This window comes from Cupressus sempervirens, chromosome 3, assembly GCF_028749045.1.
Source record: "Cupressus sempervirens isolate cs-2001-9-10 chromosome 3, ASM2874904v1, whole genome shotgun sequence".
Lineage (NCBI taxonomy): Eukaryota > Viridiplantae > Streptophyta > Pinopsida > Cupressales > Cupressaceae > Cupressus > Cupressus sempervirens.
In genome coordinates this window covers 559257917-559277370 of record NC_143120.1, presented here as the reverse complement: position 1 = coordinate 559277370, position 19454 = coordinate 559257917, and the positions used below count along the sequence as shown (strand labels likewise).

Below are 19454 nucleotides of genomic sequence, written 5' to 3'. Positions count from 1 at the left end.
CCCCCCCTCCCCTCTACCACTAATTTACTCCCTCCAACATTTATGAGGCTATTAGATTATTGAGATGTAGCAAAGCAACTAATGAAGAAGAATTCTAGGCAGAGGTCCTCAAGCTTGGTATTTCGGTTCTAGGCTCCTATCTTCTCGTGCTCTTTCATAGATTTGTGTGCACCAATTTTTTGGACTCTTGGTCGAGAAACGTGATTTAACCAATTCATAAATTTGAGTTGGTTTCGAACCTAGCAACTATAGGACCATCATGATCAAGCATGCCTTTGCCAAACTCAACACCACTGCACTTAACATCATTCCTAGCGGTGTGCGTGACAAGGAACATTGTAGGGCAAGAGGTCAGGCGGGTTTATAGGTAGACTTTCAAACCACAGACTATATCTTGGCGTTGTAAACTATCATTGAGGAGATTCGTCACTATTCAGCGAAAGTCTACCCCTGTTTTGTAGAGTTATGCAGGGCATTTGATTTTGTCCCCCAAGTGGCACTTTTTTAGAGACATTGGTGTTTCAAGGACTACATTGTCGGCAATCATGAGGCTTTATGAGATTATTGTGTACAGATTCAGGACTCCAGAGGGCGTTTCGGACCCGATCCAAAGCATCATTGGAGTGAAATAGTGCTGCCCTATCTCACCAACTTTGTTTGGCATCTATATTGATGAGCTTGAGGCTTACCTCCAAGATTCCTTGCTCCCCGGTGACAGCTACTACTTACACTAGGTCATGATCTCTATTCTCCCAATTGTTGATGATGTGATTCTACTAGCACCTTCCCCTAAGAGGCTTTAGAGGCTTCTTGATAAGTTGTCCTCTTTTTGCAACCAGTGTCAACTAGTTGTGAACCTGAGTAAGACTCGGGTTATGGTCTTCAACTATTTGAAGACTTCACACCTACATTTTTGTTTACAAGGTTAGCTGATAGAGATTGTTTCTTCATACACTTACCTCAGAGTTAAGTTTTTTGGCCCCTGTCTCAGCTTGAGACCTATTGTTTGACCAAGGAATAATAAAGGACTGGGCTCCCTTTCCATTTTAGAGAGAGTGCTTCAGAAACCATTTTTCAGGACACTTCCACCAAATTGTCCCTTCTAGACTCTTTGGTTAGACCCACAATTTTATATGGTTTAGTGGTTTGGGGCCCCTCCCTCCTAGACTGAACTAGCCCTTGGTTGAGCAGGTTCAGACGTTTTTCCTTGGGAGTATCATCAAATGTCATCGTTTTGTTCCCCACAACATTATTTTGGCGGAGTTTGGAGCTCATCCCTTCAAACTTCTTGTCATCTTCAATCTAGTTTGGTTTCTTTACCGCCTCTAGGGATTATTGCATTCAACCGGTGGCTGACATGGATATTCATACCTCGCTTACTGCTCTTCGATCGTTGTTGGTTTTGATCCATCCACTAGGGCCTGTTGTTGGTACGCTCAGGCCACTACTCTACTGGGTTTGATCAAGATTGAGATTGATAGTCTCCCTCCCTATCAATTTTCTATGGATGCTCTCGCTCACTTCCTCCCCTCTTGTCAAAAGTTGAATGGGCATGTGAGACTCAATATTTACAGACTGTACATTAGGACTACTTGGATCAACCCTCTGAGAAGGCTGCGTCCACAGGTGGACTTTTATGCTGAACACTTCTTAGAGGTTTGTGATGGGATTATCATGCATCCTGCATATTTGACCCGACGTTGTTGTCATGCCCTTCGTATCTCTCCCGGTTCTTTCAGAGTTGGATCCCACCAGCTTAGATACCACACTGACCATCACATCAACCGAAAGGACCATATTTGCCATTTATATACCTTGGGGGAGACAGAAACGGGATTCACTTGACCTTTTGTTGTCCCATCTAATATGAGATCAGAGGGACGTTCTACTGTCTTTTCCAAGATTGTAGGTCCTTATCGACTTTTTTCAATTACATTGGGCAGCATTGCCTGGTGCTCTATTTTTAGGAGGCCACTCAGCTTTGAGACCATACGTTGCAGCTTTTTTTCCTCAACACCAAGTTTTGGATCAGCGTATCACTGACTTTTATGCGCCCATGTTCCCCACCAGGGGCATGAAGCAACAATTCTGCACTCCTACTCCCAACCACATCAAATTAGTGAGACCCTATTTTGGACTCACTAGATAGTGAAATTCCTCATCCAACAAAATTGAGAGATGTCTTGGGACCCTTGGTCACCCTGTTCCTTATCCTTCGGCAATGGACTTCTTCCGGCCAAAGAAGGACCACTAGTCCTTTTCGTGGCATCTTTTCTTTGCTTCTTGGTTGCATTGTTGCTTTGTTATTTTTCTGGAAGCATTTGGTGTCCCTGTTGTGGGGTTTCCATTATTTGTAAAATTTCAATCCCTTAGATCCTTTTAGGTCTCTTGTTGGACATTAATAAAATTATCTTAACTTAAAGAGTCACATCCTTTCATCATGGCAACCATTTGAAAACGCCACTTCCTTATTAATATTTTCCTCTCGTTCCTTTCCTCTTCCATTAATCCTTCTTTAAATCCTCTCCTCCTCTTCTTCTTTCCTCTTTAAAATGAACTTTCCTCTCTTTCATATCTTAATTTCAAGGAGTCGCACAAACAAAGGATGTTGTGGTCTACATCACAATAATGAGTATTTAATGACGTATTAATTTTTTTAATGACCTTCACGATGTTTAATTATTTAAGTTATATTATAAAGTTATAAATTGACTTTATAATTAAATGGGGGCCATGTTGAGGATAATGAATAATGAATACTCATTGAGTAAAAGCGTCCGTTATTAACGATATATTATAAGTCAACAATTGCAATTTTGCAATTGATATTCAATCCTTTCAAAATTTCCTTATTCGACACCTCAACCTAGGCATTCCTGGCTTAACCAACCTATTTGATGAAAACCAAGAAACTATGAAACCCAAAAAATGTTGCCTGGCTAAGGAAAATTCCATTGAACACTACACTATCGAGTGAAAAAGAGGGGGTCCCCATTTTCAGCAGTGCATGTGTAAATACAACACAACTCCTTGATCAATTTCACAGATCCCTCTCTTCTTCATCCTCTCTTCTCTCTTGGAGGAAGGAAGTAATTTCCTACAATTTCATATTTTTAAAAAAGATGGTGGTCTTGGTGGCTAAAAAGTGACAGCGCTACATCAGAACTTTATGTTGGTTGAAGGCATGGTGAGAAACGAGGAGGATGAACTGTTCAGGGTGGATATCAAGAAGGAAGGAGGGGATATCTCCCTTTAATATGTTCTCTCAAGTATGTCCAAAGTTCCCCTAAGGTTCGGTCAAGCGCTCAAGATCTAGGTGAACTTGATGCCAAAGCAGAACCACACCAAGACCCACATCACAACCGCACTCAAATAAGGACTCTTTTCATTTTATATAAAATATTGAGATATCATATGCCCAATTCACAATGAATTATGCTTTACTGATTCGTTTGACTCTCATGCAAACTCTCAATTCAACTTTAATGTTATGAGTTAAGGATATATAATTTATATGATGAAAGCCTTATCAATGTTATCATATGAAAACTGAAAATTTTCTTATACTTTTAATTTTCTCCTATTTTTTATATAGCTGTCCACCAAAGTAGCCTCAAAAAATCATGTGAAGACTTTGAAGAGGACAGCCAAGCCCAACTTGCATGGGAAAATGAGAAGAATGTTATGACAATCAGCAACATTTTAGACACAATTCAATAATTTACTTGCCTGCAAACAAACTTAGACAACCTTTGGGCATTTGAGACCCAACAAAAAAAAAAATGTAAAATAAATTAATTACTGGGTCGAGAATACTACTTCATTAAATTCTTGTGGATCTTCGTCATTCATAGCCTAATGCAATTATCTGCTTGGAATAAAACTTCCATATACACATTAGTGCATTAACTAAATAAATTTGTTTTTTAGAGCATGGATCTGGTAGAGGAATTTTCTAGCAATACATGAGATTAATTATATTCTTAACAAAACATATACCATAAACTATGTTTTTGCCAATTAAAATATCTTCATTTTTTGTTAATAGACTAATGCAGAGAAAACTGAAAATCAACATAAATAGTAACTCAAAATTTGTAATTGACAAAGAAGGAAATAGAGGATCATGAAAACATACAAAACACGAACTTTTGCATTTATGCTACAAAAATAAGGTTCTCTTCAAAAGGTCAATCCCAACATATTTTGCCCTAAGCAGCATGGCATACCTGGGGTGTCTGCATTTCCCATAGAGTCTGCCGGTCCAATGTCTTCACCACAAAGCTATCACTATTTACCTACATAACAAGAAAAATATACATATTAAGAAGTATGCCAGGATGCTTTACTTCTAAAGCTAAGGTCAGCTCCAAAATAACTAGATCGTATTCATTTAATATTTTTAAAGTTTAATTTCAATATCTGAAGATGTTTCTATGGAAATATATCACATTGACCCGATAGTGAGAAATCAATAAGACCAACGTTAAGCCTGTTACAAAGAATTAAGATAATTGAAAAGCCCATCCTTTTGACCTACATGTTTACTCCATATAATCCAGAATAACTAGATCGTATTTATTTAATATTTTTAAAGTTTAATTTCAATATCTGAAGATGTTTCTATGGAAATGTATCACATTGACCCGATAGTGAGAAATCAATAAGACCAACATTAAGCCTGTTACAAAGAATTAAGACAATTGAAAAGCCCATCCTTTTGACCTTCATGTTTACTCCATATAAAGGGCACATGGGGATTTATATTTTAGAATGTCTTTTTTTACAACAATCAACCTTCTGATGTGATTGTGAAAAAAATTTGTGGGACAGATTTTTTATCAAATTTTACTATGTTTCTCCATAAATTTTCCTTGTTGCATTTATGACTGCCTTTTTCTTCATTGTTCTTTTAAAGAGATTGGGTCAAGTCCATGTAAGTATAGATAAGAAATTTATGAAGTTGACGATTTGAGGCTTACACGCTATGACCACAAATAGATGCAATTACATGGGATTTTCGCTAGATGTGGGCTACTTATAACTCAGTTTTATGTACATGGAACAACTCTGATAGAGTATGACAATGATGTGAAAATGATGTTCCTGATCCATCTCATTATTTGTATAGCACTTAAACCAGTCCATATACGAACTTTAAAGATCTATTTCCTTTCAAAGTTTTAAGAGAAGATTGAGAGAGAAACAACATGATTTCTTCGCCATGCAAGTTTAATAACCCCCAGCTCGAGGCAAGAAAAATAAAAAAGCAGTGTACATCAGTCAATGGAAGTTCAACAACTGTCCGCTAGCCATCTCTTTGTGCCTTTAAGGTTGGTAATCTTGTAGTGTAATTTAAAAAGATAAAATGGCCATAGAAATCCCCTCCCACAGACATAACAATTGATTTTGTGGGATATATTGATTAATACCACAAAGCCATCGCCAACCCAGCCTCTACAATCCACGCAAGTGCTATAACTAAAGGATTACATAATGAAATGAATCATATGTTATCCCAGCTGTCCAGGATGGGGAAAGTAGGAAATGGGGGAACTGGTTTTGGGGACGACTTCTTTTCAGATCATTTTTTATGGGAACAAGGGATGACAATGTGGAAGACTATGTAAAAAAAGGGAAAATACATGAAAAATTCCCCAAGTTCATTTGATGTTTGGCAAGTTCAACTTTTATTACTTTTAGCATGATTTTAGTAAGTTTGGGGATTTGATTTAAATTTAAAATTTGTTTGGATCTATGGAAACATTAAAATGATGGATGCTTTGCTTGGACAATGGACATGGTTTCTCCCTTGAGGTATCAAGAAGAGAGATTTCAAATAAGGAAAACACCAGGTTTGTCATTTTATACCACTTCAAATTTCATAACCAAATAAGACCAGCAAAGACGTGGAGGTGTATTTTGATTGCAATGCCTGTATGCTATCATGGGCATAGGTGAAAATTAGCAACAAGATCTTTAGAAACTGGTTGCAAACCGTATAGGTTTTCCACATGCATCAGGTGTTGAGCTTTCCATGCGTGATTACTATCTTTTTTCAATTTCCATGCTTATCATTTTCAAACTTTCAAATTGTTTAAGGTTCTGAAATTATGTCTTCTATAAATATTAAATTTGCTTCTCCCTTTCCCCTCCCCACCGCCGCCCCCCCACCCCGTGTGTCATTTCTGAAATTATAACTTGCAATGTGTGTCATTTCTATATATTGTGAAAATATTTATTATGTTGAAAGAACTAAATTACTAGCAATAACAAAGACTATAGAAGACACATTTACTTCAGCATAACATATTCAGATTGCAAGCAAACTGTTTGACAAAATTTCTGTGATTAGAAGTGGTCAAAATATCAGAACTGGGGTATTTTACAATGCATATTATTAATGAGTTCTTCTCTGTGAGCGAAGTTCTAGGTTGTTAATGAGTTCTTCTCTATGAGAGAAGTGTGAGGTGAAAGCCATTGTTCCACCCTCTGCAAGTAGTCATGGTGGAAGTCATGTGTAAGACTCCATGACTTAGTTTTCTTTTAGAGCCAAAACCCTTGTTGAGTATCTTAATGAGGCTTTGAAGTTCTTCATCAGTATCACAATCTAACTCAAAAGCTTACTTCCTTTGCTTTCTTTGTTGTTTTAAAATAAGCCTCTCTCTTGGAATCATCTTCACCAATCATTCTCATTTCATGTGCTGTTAGAATGCCATGTCTTTTCATCAAATGTGATTTTAGTACAATCTTTGGCTTCTTCAATTGCAGAGAATTTAGCTCTAAAAATTGTGAGACATTTTCAATCGCAATTGGATCACTCACTGTAAATCAGATTGATGAAAGTTTGGATTATGTTGAAAGAGACATCAATCTTGAAGGAGAATTATTATGTGCCCTAGAAGAAAACAGGGATCGAAGAAGAACTCTCAACAAAAAATTTTAGCATTGAACAATAATGAAGCATTAGAGAAGGAACTTGAAGAAGCAAAGCAGATGATTATCAATTTGAAAAATGAAATTGTGGGAGGAAAAAGAGGAGAGGAGGAAATCAATTTTGAACATAAGTTAGAAGTGAGGTATTAGCTTTAAGAAATGAACTTAAACAATTAAAGATTGTGTCTAAAGAAAAGCTAAGTTTGAGAGAACATGTGATATAGATGAAATGCTAGCCAAACAAAGATTAGACATGTATATTTGGTTTGGGCTTTGATAAAGGCCAAAGTTCAAATAATTATTTCAATGGGAAGGATAGAAACGATTGTTTGTTAAGGTTCAAAGGCAGAAAAGTTATCCACAATGGAATCCTCCTACAAGAAGAGCGACAACAAATAGGTTTGATCCTTTGTATGGTTATTGCGATTTCTGCAATTATTATGGTTATAGAGAAATTGATTGTAGAACTATGTCAAGAAGGGAAATAATCTTTGTTCATAAAAATTATTTTGGTTCTTTAGAAGACTTCAGTGTGATCCATTATAAATGTCAAAATATTGGTGATGTAACATGAACTTGGCGAAATAGAAAAGGATAGGGAGCAAGTTCTTGGATGGTCCTAAAAGTTTCAAGAAAGAAGCATAAAATTGTGGAAGAAGAAAGAAGGAAAGTCCATGATTGTTCAAAGTTCAAACTACTTTGAATCGCAAAATGCAAAACATTCAGATAATAGAGAGCGGTGGCCCAAGTCACAACTGGTGATAAGCGTAAGTTCATCATTTCACCAAATACAATGGCAGTGCAGTGAAATTAGATGACTGACCATCAGCTTAAATTTGTGGTTAAGGTTCTTTAGGCATTAATGGCACATTAGAAAATGTTTGCTATGTTTAAAGACTAAAATAAAATTTGTTCAGTGTTAGTCAAAGATGCAATAATGAATATTTTGTAATATTTAAGGCTCAGGGATGTGAAATCACCAAAATCAAATTTGGAAGGTCAATCGTTGTACTGTTATATCTTTCATCAATGACTCCAAGGCTGTCCTTAGTCTCTTGTGCATCCTCATTATCATTTTCAGCAATATATTGTGTTCCAATCATCCAAAATCCTCAAAGTTTTCTCAAAGTCAGCCCCGTGCAAAGATAAATCACAATCAAAATGGAATTTATCTTGTGCAACATCTCCATCATTCTTAGAATTCATCATGCTCGAATTCTCTGTGTCAAAAGGTCAATTGCTTAGTTCAGAAATAAAGTGTTTGTTGTCCTCTTCATGTGTGGTTACCTTTGTGAGAGAGTCACTACTAGACTCACTAGTATTTGATGAACTGTTAATAAAAAACAAAGCATAGAGAACAGAAAAATCAAAAACAAAGAAAGAGCAGCAAAACAGAGAGGCAGAACAATAAGAAACAGGTTAACGTACTGAAAATGATATCTTTACTGGCAGAATACAACCACCCATTTTTTATATTACATTCACTTTAAGAGAGAAGCTCTATTTATAATGTTTATGGAGCCCTCTAGTAGCTTAGGGTGGAAGTAAGAAAATAATTCTGGAGTCCTCCTTGAACACTGTTAAGAGAATTATAGAATTACCTATTCAATGCCCACCTACAATACTGCTGATTTGACAAAATAAATATTATTCTAACACTCCCCCATAATGTTTATTTGAAGAGAGTAGAAAGTTGCAAGAGATCTCTAAGTTTTGTGGATTTGGCAATAGACAATGCTTTTGTAAATACATCAGCAATTTGGTTTTCTGTTCCACAAAATTGCAGCTCCACCTCTTGATTTTCAATTAGATCTCGAACAAAATGATGATGCACTTCTATATGCTTAGACCTTGCATGATATACTGGATTTTTTGCTAACTTGATAGTGCTTTGGTTATAACAAAATATTGTAGTTGGAGAGTCTTGTGGATGGTATAATTCTCAGAGTAATCACCTAAGCCACAATGTTTCTTGAGATGCCTTTGATGAGCCAATATATTTAGCTTCTGTAGATGAAAGTGACACTATTGATTGCTTCTTGCTGCTTCATGAAACTGGCACTGATCCAAGATGGAAGATATATCCTGAAGTTGATTTTCTATCATCAATGTCACTTGCATAATCATAATCTGTATATCCAACTAGAGTAGAATCTCCTTTGTATTTGTATCCAATGCCAAGCTCGTAAGTACCATAATGTATCTTAATATTCTTTTGGCTGCTTTCCAATGTTCAATGTGTGGATCTGCCATGTACCTGGATACAATACCAACTGTGTATGCTATATATGGTCTAGTTATAGTAAGATACAAAAGATTTCAATAAGTTGCCTATACAGTTTTCCATCCACCTTCCTTTGAATAGAGTTGGCACTCAACTTTAATCCTACTTCACATGGTCTATTAGATGGTTTACAATCACTCATATTAAATTTCTTTAATACATCAAGAGCATATTTAGTTTGAGAGAGCATGATGCTTCCTTCTTGCCATACTTGCGTGCCCAAAAAGTAGTGCATTAGTCCTAAATCAGTTATTTCAAAAACTTGTTTGAGTTGGTATTAAATATCTCTATCATGTGTGTGATCTCCTGTAATAATCAAGTCATCCACATACAATACAATGATAACAACTTTATTATCATTGTATTTTATATACATATCTGGATCAGCTTTACTTCTTTTAAATCCAACATCTAGAAACTACTTATTTATTTTTTAGTACATTGCCATTGGTGCTTTCTTAAGACCATAGAGTGATTTTCTTACTCTACACCAAATTTTCTTCACCATGTTTAATAAATCCTAGTGGTTGTTGCATGTAAATTTCTTCTTTTAAGTCACCATGCAAGAATGCACTTTTTACATCCATTTGAATTTTTTTCCAACCAAACTTTGTAGCTAAAGCAATTATTGAACGAATGGAAGTTACTTTAGCTACCTATACCTTTTATTTGCAAGAAACCTTTAGCTACTAGCCTTGCTTTGTATTTTTCAATAGCTCCATCCGATGTGAACTTGATTCTATAAGTCCACTTGCAACCAACCACATTTTTTCCTTTTACAAGTGCTGTTGATTCTCATGTTCCAATTTTTATCAAAGAGTTGTATTCTTCTTGCATAGCCGCTTCCCATTTATCTTTTCCCTTTGCTTCTTCATACGTGCTTGGAGTGTCAACCTGCATTACTTTAGTCATAAGAGCATAGTTAGCAAATATATTTCTAGGACCTTCTTGATAAACTTCTTGGATGCTTCTAAATTCCCTTGGGTTTTCATTATCACTTTCACTTGATTCTTCAACTCGAGTCTCTTTTGACCATTGGTAGAAGTAGACTTATCTTCGTCAATCAAAATTGGAAAGAAAGATAATGTTGGGGTGTTACCATTACTAACACCCTCATCAAAACATACATTTCTTTTAATATAAATTTCACTTGTTTTACAATTGTATAACCTATATTCTTTTGATTCCTCACTATATCCAACCATCCTGCACTTCCTACTTTTCCTTTCATGTTTGCTTCTTCTCTCATAAAGAATGTGACTATATGCATTACAAACAAAAATTCTACAACAAGATACTGTGGGCTTTCTTCCACTCCATGCCTCTTCAGGTGTTATGTTCAAAATCTCCTTAGTAGGTGTTCTATTCAAGATATATATATAGCAGTATGAACTACTTTCTAGATTTCTCGAGTGAAGCATACACCTAGACATTTCTATAATAGTTCTATTTTTTTCTTTTAGCAACCCCATTTTGTTGGGGTGAATAAGAGAAAATGATTCTTTTTTTATGCCATGTTCTTTACAAAAATCTAAAAAGGTCGTATTCATGTATTCAGTTCCTCTATCAGTCCTTGTTATCTTTAAACATTTTCCACTTTGCTTTTCAGTCAAAGCTTTACTCATTAAAGTTTTGAAATACTCCATCTTTCTTTTATAAAAAATACACCCAAATTCTTCTACTATAATCATCTACAAAAGTGAGAGCATACCTTGATCCTCCAATTGAAGGTGTTTTAAAAGGACCCATTACATCACTATGAACTAAACATAGAGGAGTTTTTGCTCTCCATGATTTACCTTGTGGGAAACTTTCAACATGTTGTTTTCCCATTGCACGTTCCTCACATACCATTAGGTTTGATGATATCTTTGGAAGCCCATGCACCATTTCTAATCTCTCCATAAACTTAAGGCTTTGAAAATTGACATGTCCCAAACACTTGTGCCATAACCTACTCATATCATCATATTGGGCAACAGAACACATATGTTTATCTCCATATTTAGAAGCAAATTCTTGAAACTTATATAGTCCATTCTCCATTTTACCAATTGTTGTAACTCTATAATTACCATTAACATCTTTGATTAAGCACTTACCATTGTAGAATTCTATTTTATACCCTTGACCTATGTCACAAGGTTCGGCGAATTTCATGAATGAAATTCAAAATCTTGCGAATTTTTAAAAACCCCAAAAAATTCATTTTCGTTCGCCATAAATTTGTACAAAAATTTTGGTTTGGGTTTTTTTTACTAAGAACATATTTTAGAAAACGTTCTCAACTATATTTTTTGGATAAAAAAGGAAAAACAGGCTTCATTGTGGAGTTTTCACAATTATTCCTCCGGAATGTAAATGTTTGTGTCGTGTCAAATGACTTTTTGCAACTCCTTTATGCTGCAGCCACTAGTGCAGCTTGCCAGGAAAAGTTGGCCATGTCTTCTCTAATTCGATAGGTATTAGCTAACCTTCAAGCTCCAAATGCTACAAACTAGTTGCCGCAACAACTCAATCTGTTGTTAGTGGCTCTGATTCTATCGTTGCCCCTTATACAAATAATACTACCCGATAGAGGCTTAAAAATTGTTCTTTTTCGAACAGGATTGGAAACTAGTACACCCACCTCTACATATGTGGCTTCCGCTCCTGTTCCGTCAGTCTGCGACTTTGAATGTGGCGGATGCACCTTAGTTTTAAATTAGATTTTTATAGAGTTTAATTTTTAGGGTTGTTTTATAAAAATATTTAAGAGTACATTTTTATTCTATGTTTATAATGCTATAATTTATAATATTTTATTTATTTTTTATTAATGTTCAATATAACCATTTCATTATTAAATATTAATGTTAGCATTTCATTATTAAATTTTAATATTTTGTTATATTTTTATACATTAGTTAGTAATATATGAAATTAACAACATTTGAATTTAAATTAAAATAATTATCTAGTCAATTTATAAATATTTTAAAATTTGTTTAGTTTATTTAATTTTAAAATCAAATTTAATTTAGTAGTTTTATTTTATTCAATATTATGTTTAATTTTAAATATACTTTAATTAAATATTCGTGATTGCAATTTCTTGTGTGCGTTGTGGTTTATATTTACATTCTTGTATACATGTAATGATTTCTAACCTATTTAGCTATGTTTAATTATTTGATAATTTAGTAGATATATTATTTATATTTAAAAATAAATAAATTATACAAAGGCGAATTTAACGTCAAATTTTTTTCAAACTTTTTACCTTGTCGAACTTCATCCGAATTTTATAGTTCCCGAATTCGAACTCAAACTCGAACCTTGTGACTTAGCCCTTGACTTGCAATTTGAGATATTAAAAGTAGATTTGTTTTTAATTTAGGGACTAACTTCACATTTTTAAACAAACCATTATCAACCTTAACATTACCGGTCCCTTTAACTTCTAAAGCACTATTATCTCCTAAATATATTTTCTCTATATTATTTTCACTTATTAATTCAAATTGTTTCTCATTATAAGACATGTGTTGTGCAACAAAATCAATAACCCAATCATCTTTGAAAGTATTGTTTTCTTTAAGTGCAACACAAAATGCATTCCTTTTAGAATCAACAAATTTTGGAGAATTATTTATCTTCTTCTTTGTATCTCTTTTCTTCTTGAAAGATTCATTTTTCGTATAACCCATTTTGCCACAATAATTACATTTCCATTTGCTCCTATTGTGATCTATAGATGAAGCACTTTTATTCTCATACTTCCAATTTCTTTCCTTAGATTGATTATCTTGTGTCTTTTTATAGTATTGCTTTCCTTTCATTACAAATGTTTGAGATTCAACATCAAATGATTATCTTACTTTAACTTGCCTTTGCTCTTCTTGAACTAACTTAGCACACAATTCTTCAGATTTAATACATTTTAGTTTATCTGCTATATCTAATCCGATAAGATCCTAGAAGTCTTTGTAACATAATTTGCACAAAATCTCTATCATCTGTATCTTTTCCAAGAGAACCAAGATCATTCTTCTTTTCCTTTAATTTACATAAATGTGGGACTATCTCGATGAGATCCATACATTCCCTGAATTTTGGTATAGATCCTTCAAAATTTCTCATTCTTTGACTCCACTTCCCTCATTACGAACTTCTGGAAAGACCTCCCCTGAAAGTGTAAGCTTGATTAGTGTTGCTGCCTTTTTGTCCCTTCTATCCCAATTATCTTAATCCTTTCCTAGATTTGCAGGCCTGTGTTCACTACCAGTCACAATGTCATAACACTTTTGAAGAGTTGATTTCAATATGAGATACCCAATCATAGTAAGTTTTCTTATTCAATTCAATTGTGGGCAAAGTAACACCAATTCCACTGTAAAATTCTCTCATTTTTGGATGAGAATAAAAGCGATTTCAAAAAACTTTACTACCCAGATTGAAATTCAAACTCTCACCAATTTATTTTAAAAAACCTTCTTTTCTCTTGCTGCAGTATTCTTCTTTTGCCAAAACAAATGTTGGTGCTGCTGGCTCCAAGATTAGAGCCTGTGAATATTAAGATTCATACAAAAAAACAAGTATGCAAAGCCCAAAAACTGAACATGCTCTGATACCATGATAAACTGTTAATAAAAAAGGCATAGAGAACAGCAAAAACAAAAACAAAAATAGAGCAGCAAAACAGAGACTGAAAATTATATCTTTATTGGCAGAATACAACCACCCTTTTTATATTACATTCGCTTCAAGAGAGCAGCTCTATTTATAATGTTTATGGAGCCCTCTAGAAGCTTACGGTGGAAGTAAGAAAATAATTCTGGAGTCTTCCTGGAGCACTGTTAAGAGAATTCCAGAATTACCTATTAAATGCCCACCTACAATATTAAATGCTGATTCCACAAAATAAATATTATTCTGACAGTATGGATATCTTCATAAACACTCCTCTCCAAAGATTGTGTATGATCATCCACCCTATATCTATTTGAACCATCATTTCAGTAAATATCTAATCACAAATCCAAGGCTATTGTTTTGTGTTTCTCTTCATGCACAAACTCATCAATAGTAGCTGTATAAATATCCAAAGAGTCACTTTGAAAATCTGTCACCTGATCTTTATCTGCCAAGAGACTATCTCCATTCAAATGATTTTCTATGAACCTCTTTTTATTTGTATAGTCATTTTCATTAACTTCTGATTTCTTTTTGAAGATGGATCTAAACCATCCAGGATGCACCGGAATGTACTTAAGATCTTCTAGCATCTCCTTATAAGTATTCATCTTTTTGATATCATTGTTATTTCCTCCATAAATTTTGCCCTTGTTAGCATTAATATCCATTTGTAGCCATCATCTGCATCAACAAGTCCATATGTTGGTTCTGCTTCTGAACCCTCTGTTCACCCATATTCCCTATGACCTGTTCACCTATATGTCCCGTATTCTTCTAGACATTCTTGTCCATCTAACCCTTTCTTGTTTCTGTGTAAGTCCATGGTTGCATAGTCCAATCTGTCATATCATTATTTTGTACCCACTCGGATGCCAGGATGCACTGCTCTATGTAAGAGACCCCACCTTGTTACAAAAAATTGACCTCTTCTAATCATAGAAAATTTCGTCAAACAGTTTGGTTGCAAGGACTCTGAGTTTTGCATTGTGTGTGTTGGTTCCTCAAATTGTTTGTTGAAAACCTATGAGCCTTGCCTGCTTAATGCTGGGTAATTCAACACAATTTGGCCAACTGCTAGGATTGATGCTAAATGATCATATCCTCTTTTCTTCAGGCTCTGCCAACCTAGGCGGGTGTGCCTTATGGAAATAGATGTAACTTACTATTGTAGATTTCTTGATTGATGGAAACTCTTGAGATTGCAAGTAGTTCTTAGCGAGAAATCAAAACTTTTGAGTGTTTAGAATGCCTTTATGTATATTCTTGAGATTTGAAATATAGAGCACTTGAGTAAAATAGAGAATTCCACCAACTTCAATCAATAACAGACCTTAATGAATTAATCCAGATGTTCCTTATTCCAGATGGGCAAAGTAGATTCAGATAGAGAACTTGGAAGACCAATTGAACAAAAAGCACAACACTTTTGATTTCTGATTATCAATAGATTGTATCAAATTTCAATCTATCAATGGCAATATAAATCCAAGAGGAAAATTTGTTGGATACTAATGAGTGCTTTGTTCAACTTTTGGAACAAAAAATAGAGTAGTTTTATTGATTTCAAAAAGGTGTACATTTCAGCCCTGACTGGTTGTAATATCTACACAAAGTCTGCACAGATCATACGTTTCTGTGCTATGCCCTAATTTGTACAAATATCTTTTGCTAAACTCTATCTATATCTATCCTAGGGTCCTGGTATCACTTCTTATAGAAAATGAAGAGGTACAACAATAGCTTTGAAACCTTCAAAGTAACTAATTAAAACCAGACACAAAATATTTACAATTAACAAAAAAAAAAGATCTTCCTAATCCTCAAGGTAGAAGGCCACAGAACATGTCCAACATGTCATTCAAGTGACACTTTGTCAAACTTCTCAGACTAAATCAGATTTGATTCCAAAGGTGTGTCTTTAAAACAGTAGGAAAGAAGTAATTTGCAGACCTAGTATGTCTAAAAGCGCATAACAATGCAACCTAAACAGTGGCTACAACACTCATAGAAGTTTTAGATTTCATAATAGTTTGATCAATGTTGGACGGCAGACCCAAACCTCCCGTAGCAATCAAGGTCTCTTAGGTTGTTGTTGACAACTACAAGGATGTATTCAGCAGTAATCACACCCAGCTACTACTCTAACACATCCCCTTGTTCTGATGAATTTGACCTCTTCTAATCATAGGAAATTTTGTCAAACAGTTGTCTTACAGCATGAATGCTAAGTAGATGTCTTTATTTGTTTGCCAAGGATCTCAGATTTTCATTTCCAATGAAGAATAATGCATGACAAAGCTTAAACTAACAAATTAATAAAATAAACATAACTTAAACTTATTCAAGATTCCAAAAAAGTTTCAGATTTACTTAGAGCTTTGACAATTACAAATCAGATATGAAATGACATAGAAGACCATCAGTTCAATGTCATTAATGTACCCAAGTCTATTCTTTAATGATACTGTCCTTTAAGCACAACAAAAGAGACTTCCAGCCCTTAACATCTCTGCCTAACTGTCTGCAGCTCTCTATGGCACTACTGATCTCAGATTTTGTAAACATAATCCAGACTTGTACAGCACCGTCAAAGGTGATTGCAGACTTAGGCGGGTTGCTGGAAATGTTTTCCCAAGTGTTACAACCCTATCCAAAAATATGCAGCAACTTCCAGGTGGCTTCCCAAACAGTACCCCTACTCAGTCACGTTGAATGCAGCAATCAATTGATTTGTTTGGCTTGCATATGCACACAAAATAGAATGACCTTTGAACTCCTTCCAAACCTAAAAAATTAAACCTCTAGGTAGCTCACAATCTCATTCTGTTAAAAGCAATAAGGTTTTTTCCTATTAACCCTATTTTGCTTAAGCTAAACTTTAGGCATATAATAATTAATTCTTTTATTAATTATTATCATGCAACCTAGGTTAGTTTCCTATTAAGGTTTTAATCTCCTTCATAAGTATGGTTGTCTCTTTGTAATTAACACTTTTTGATTGAATACCAATTTATCTTTTACACATCAAAAATGTCTCCTCTATTTTGGATCTGTGGATTCAAATCTCCGTAGCTTTGCTTCTCTCTTTCTGTGATGGAAGATATCTTCATGGCCTCCAAGTGGAGGGATGAAAGAGTGTCCATATGGTACATGATCCACCCAACCGAAATGCATAGGTATCTAACCACTGCAATCGCCTAATATGTAGGATCAAATACTAAATGTATAGCTCACTCCATCCAACCAAGAAAGGATTAGAACCAACATAATTCCACTATAATGCTGAGAGGTAAGACAAGTAAACTAAAACTGAATACATAATTTCCAGCAGAAAGAAGAACCACGAATATTGAGAGTGCAGAAGAAGTACAAACACCTATAATGGCACATGTCATCGACATATCATGAAGCTAATGTCGTGGAACGACCACTCACTTCACCAAGGAAGCTGGCAAATATACTTCACCAAGGAAGTTGGCAAATATGGCCAACATCAAACCCCCTAAAGCACTTTATAATGTAGTGCAAGTACAACAAGACACAAAAATGTGCAAGGTGCGGGCCCCCACCTTCATCAACACTTTTAATGGAGCACAATGCATGTCCCTAGCACATCCACGAGCCCTCTACTGCCAATTTTTCAGGCCTAGGCACTACACTTTCTCCAATCCCTCTCTTTGGGAATTTTGGCATTTGCGATTGGCCGGTTTAGCGTTCATTGAATAAAAAGGCGCAGGTGGCATTTTTGGCAGAATTCTAGACCTACGGGAGTTGTTTTTGGGGATATAATGTGGTCTTTGCACCTATATGCGGTGGAGTTTTCCAATGATCTTTTTGGCACTAACTTTGGAGACAAGTATTGCGTTTATCTTACATCATGCGCTCTTATGTGAAAGTGTTGAGTGTTTCTTGGGCTACACCCCCATGCGTGCAACAACCATGTTAGCAGCCCCTCCCAAATCGGTCACGTGGCTTAATGTAGACCCATGCATGCTCCCAAGGCAGTTTTTACTTTGCATGGGCAGACTTTTTCATGCAGTTTCAATTTTCTCAAAAGTTAGGCTCATAGTGGTTTTGCCATTATTTTTAGTGGTTTGATTTTTAAAGGTGATTTTATGGAGCAACAATGGTTTTTTCGCGATTCAATTAAGGCATTTTTCATGCCAATAGGCAATTCTTAAGTTTGTCGGCATTTTTTGGCAAATCCAAGGCATTTTCTCGCCAGTGATGAGCATTTTTAGCACATGCTTATTTTATGGCTACAAGTTAATTTTTTTTGACACCAGCCCCTTATTTTCTCCAGGAACAAAGGTATTTTTCCAACAACATTGTTTTTTCAATAGCTCTATATGTTTTCCAGTGAGCGGACTTTTCTTTTCAGCATGTAGGGTTTATTAATGGCATTTTTTTCCTCGATGAATGTTTCATCATCAAATTTGGGCTCATCACTTGTCGATGTGAGAGCTTGCATCATCGGACCTATTTTCCCTTCTAGCTCAGTTTGGACTTACCGGTTGTTTTCTACTCATATCTTTGGGCATATGGACTCTGTTTTTTGCAAACGCAATATCACCAAAAAGTTGGTTTTGAGCTCGTCACAATGGTACAGGTATTTTTCAATCTGACGCTTTTTTATGGCTTTTTTTGTTATCAAAGTCAGGAGTTCTATTTTGCACTTTGGGAGATAGATCTTGAGAATCTAATCTCCAATTTGGTAATTCTTTATATCATTGGAAAGATCTTTATGTGCTCTTTTTAGTGATGCCAGTTGTTTTTTGAGATTTTGCTCTAGGTACATTCTATTCGGTTTTTTGCATTTTTGCATTTTTGTGGGTACCTTGGTTGTTTCAAGTCCGAAGATCATTTTTGTTGCTTCAAATGATTCGTCTTGGGTTGTATTATCTATTATATCAGCCTTAAGTCTCTTATGTTCTTTGTAGACATCTATTGTATGCAATTTTGCAAATGCGCTGAGATAAAGTACCATATTCCATTTATATTTTTGTTTCAGTTATTTTTGTCTTGTTTTGCCTTCTCATTCGAGCAATGCCATCTGAGGACACTCATACACATTACTGTATTCTTGGGATTCATCATATCTTGTGTCTTATTATACATTCACTATTCTGATTAAAGTATCATGGAGAGTTGATGTTTTGTCTTTGTTTACCATCTGCTTTTGTCCAATAAATTTCCCTTCCATGACATTAGCCTCGTGATGTGTTTGAGATTGATCACCTTAATACACATGGGTATTCTTTTGTGCATCTTGATCATGGTTCCTTGACATGCAGTTCTTTTGGCTCACTTTTCCAATTGCCTGTCACTTCACCCTTGTTTGCATTACAGATGCTTCTTTTGTTTGTTCTTAATCTTCCTTAGTTTGATGGAGTGAGCTATGTATTCAGTTATTGTTCTTGTATTCTAAGCAAATGCATTAGCTGGGTACCTATGCATTTCAATGAGATGGACCATTTACCATATAGACGCTCTTCTTTTCATTCCTACTTTGGTTGCAGCCTTCGATGTTTGATTGATCAACTCTTCAAGCTTTGGT

At 35.1% G+C, this 19454-nt stretch overlaps 1 protein-coding gene across 2 annotated transcripts in view; it reads right to left on the bottom strand.

The window, feature by feature from the left end:
* Window positions 1-19454, bottom strand: part of ISPD (Nucleotide-diphospho-sugar transferases superfamily protein) — a 224407-nt gene that overhangs the window by 91982 nt on the left and 112971 nt on the right. For both annotated transcript variants that reach the window (XM_089820899.1, XM_089820900.1), the window contains exon 9: window positions 4230-4298. In XM_089820899.1, coding sequence (XP_089677025.1) covers window positions 4230-4298 — 69 coding nt within the window. The remainder of the gene's footprint in view (window positions 1-4229; window positions 4299-19454) is intronic.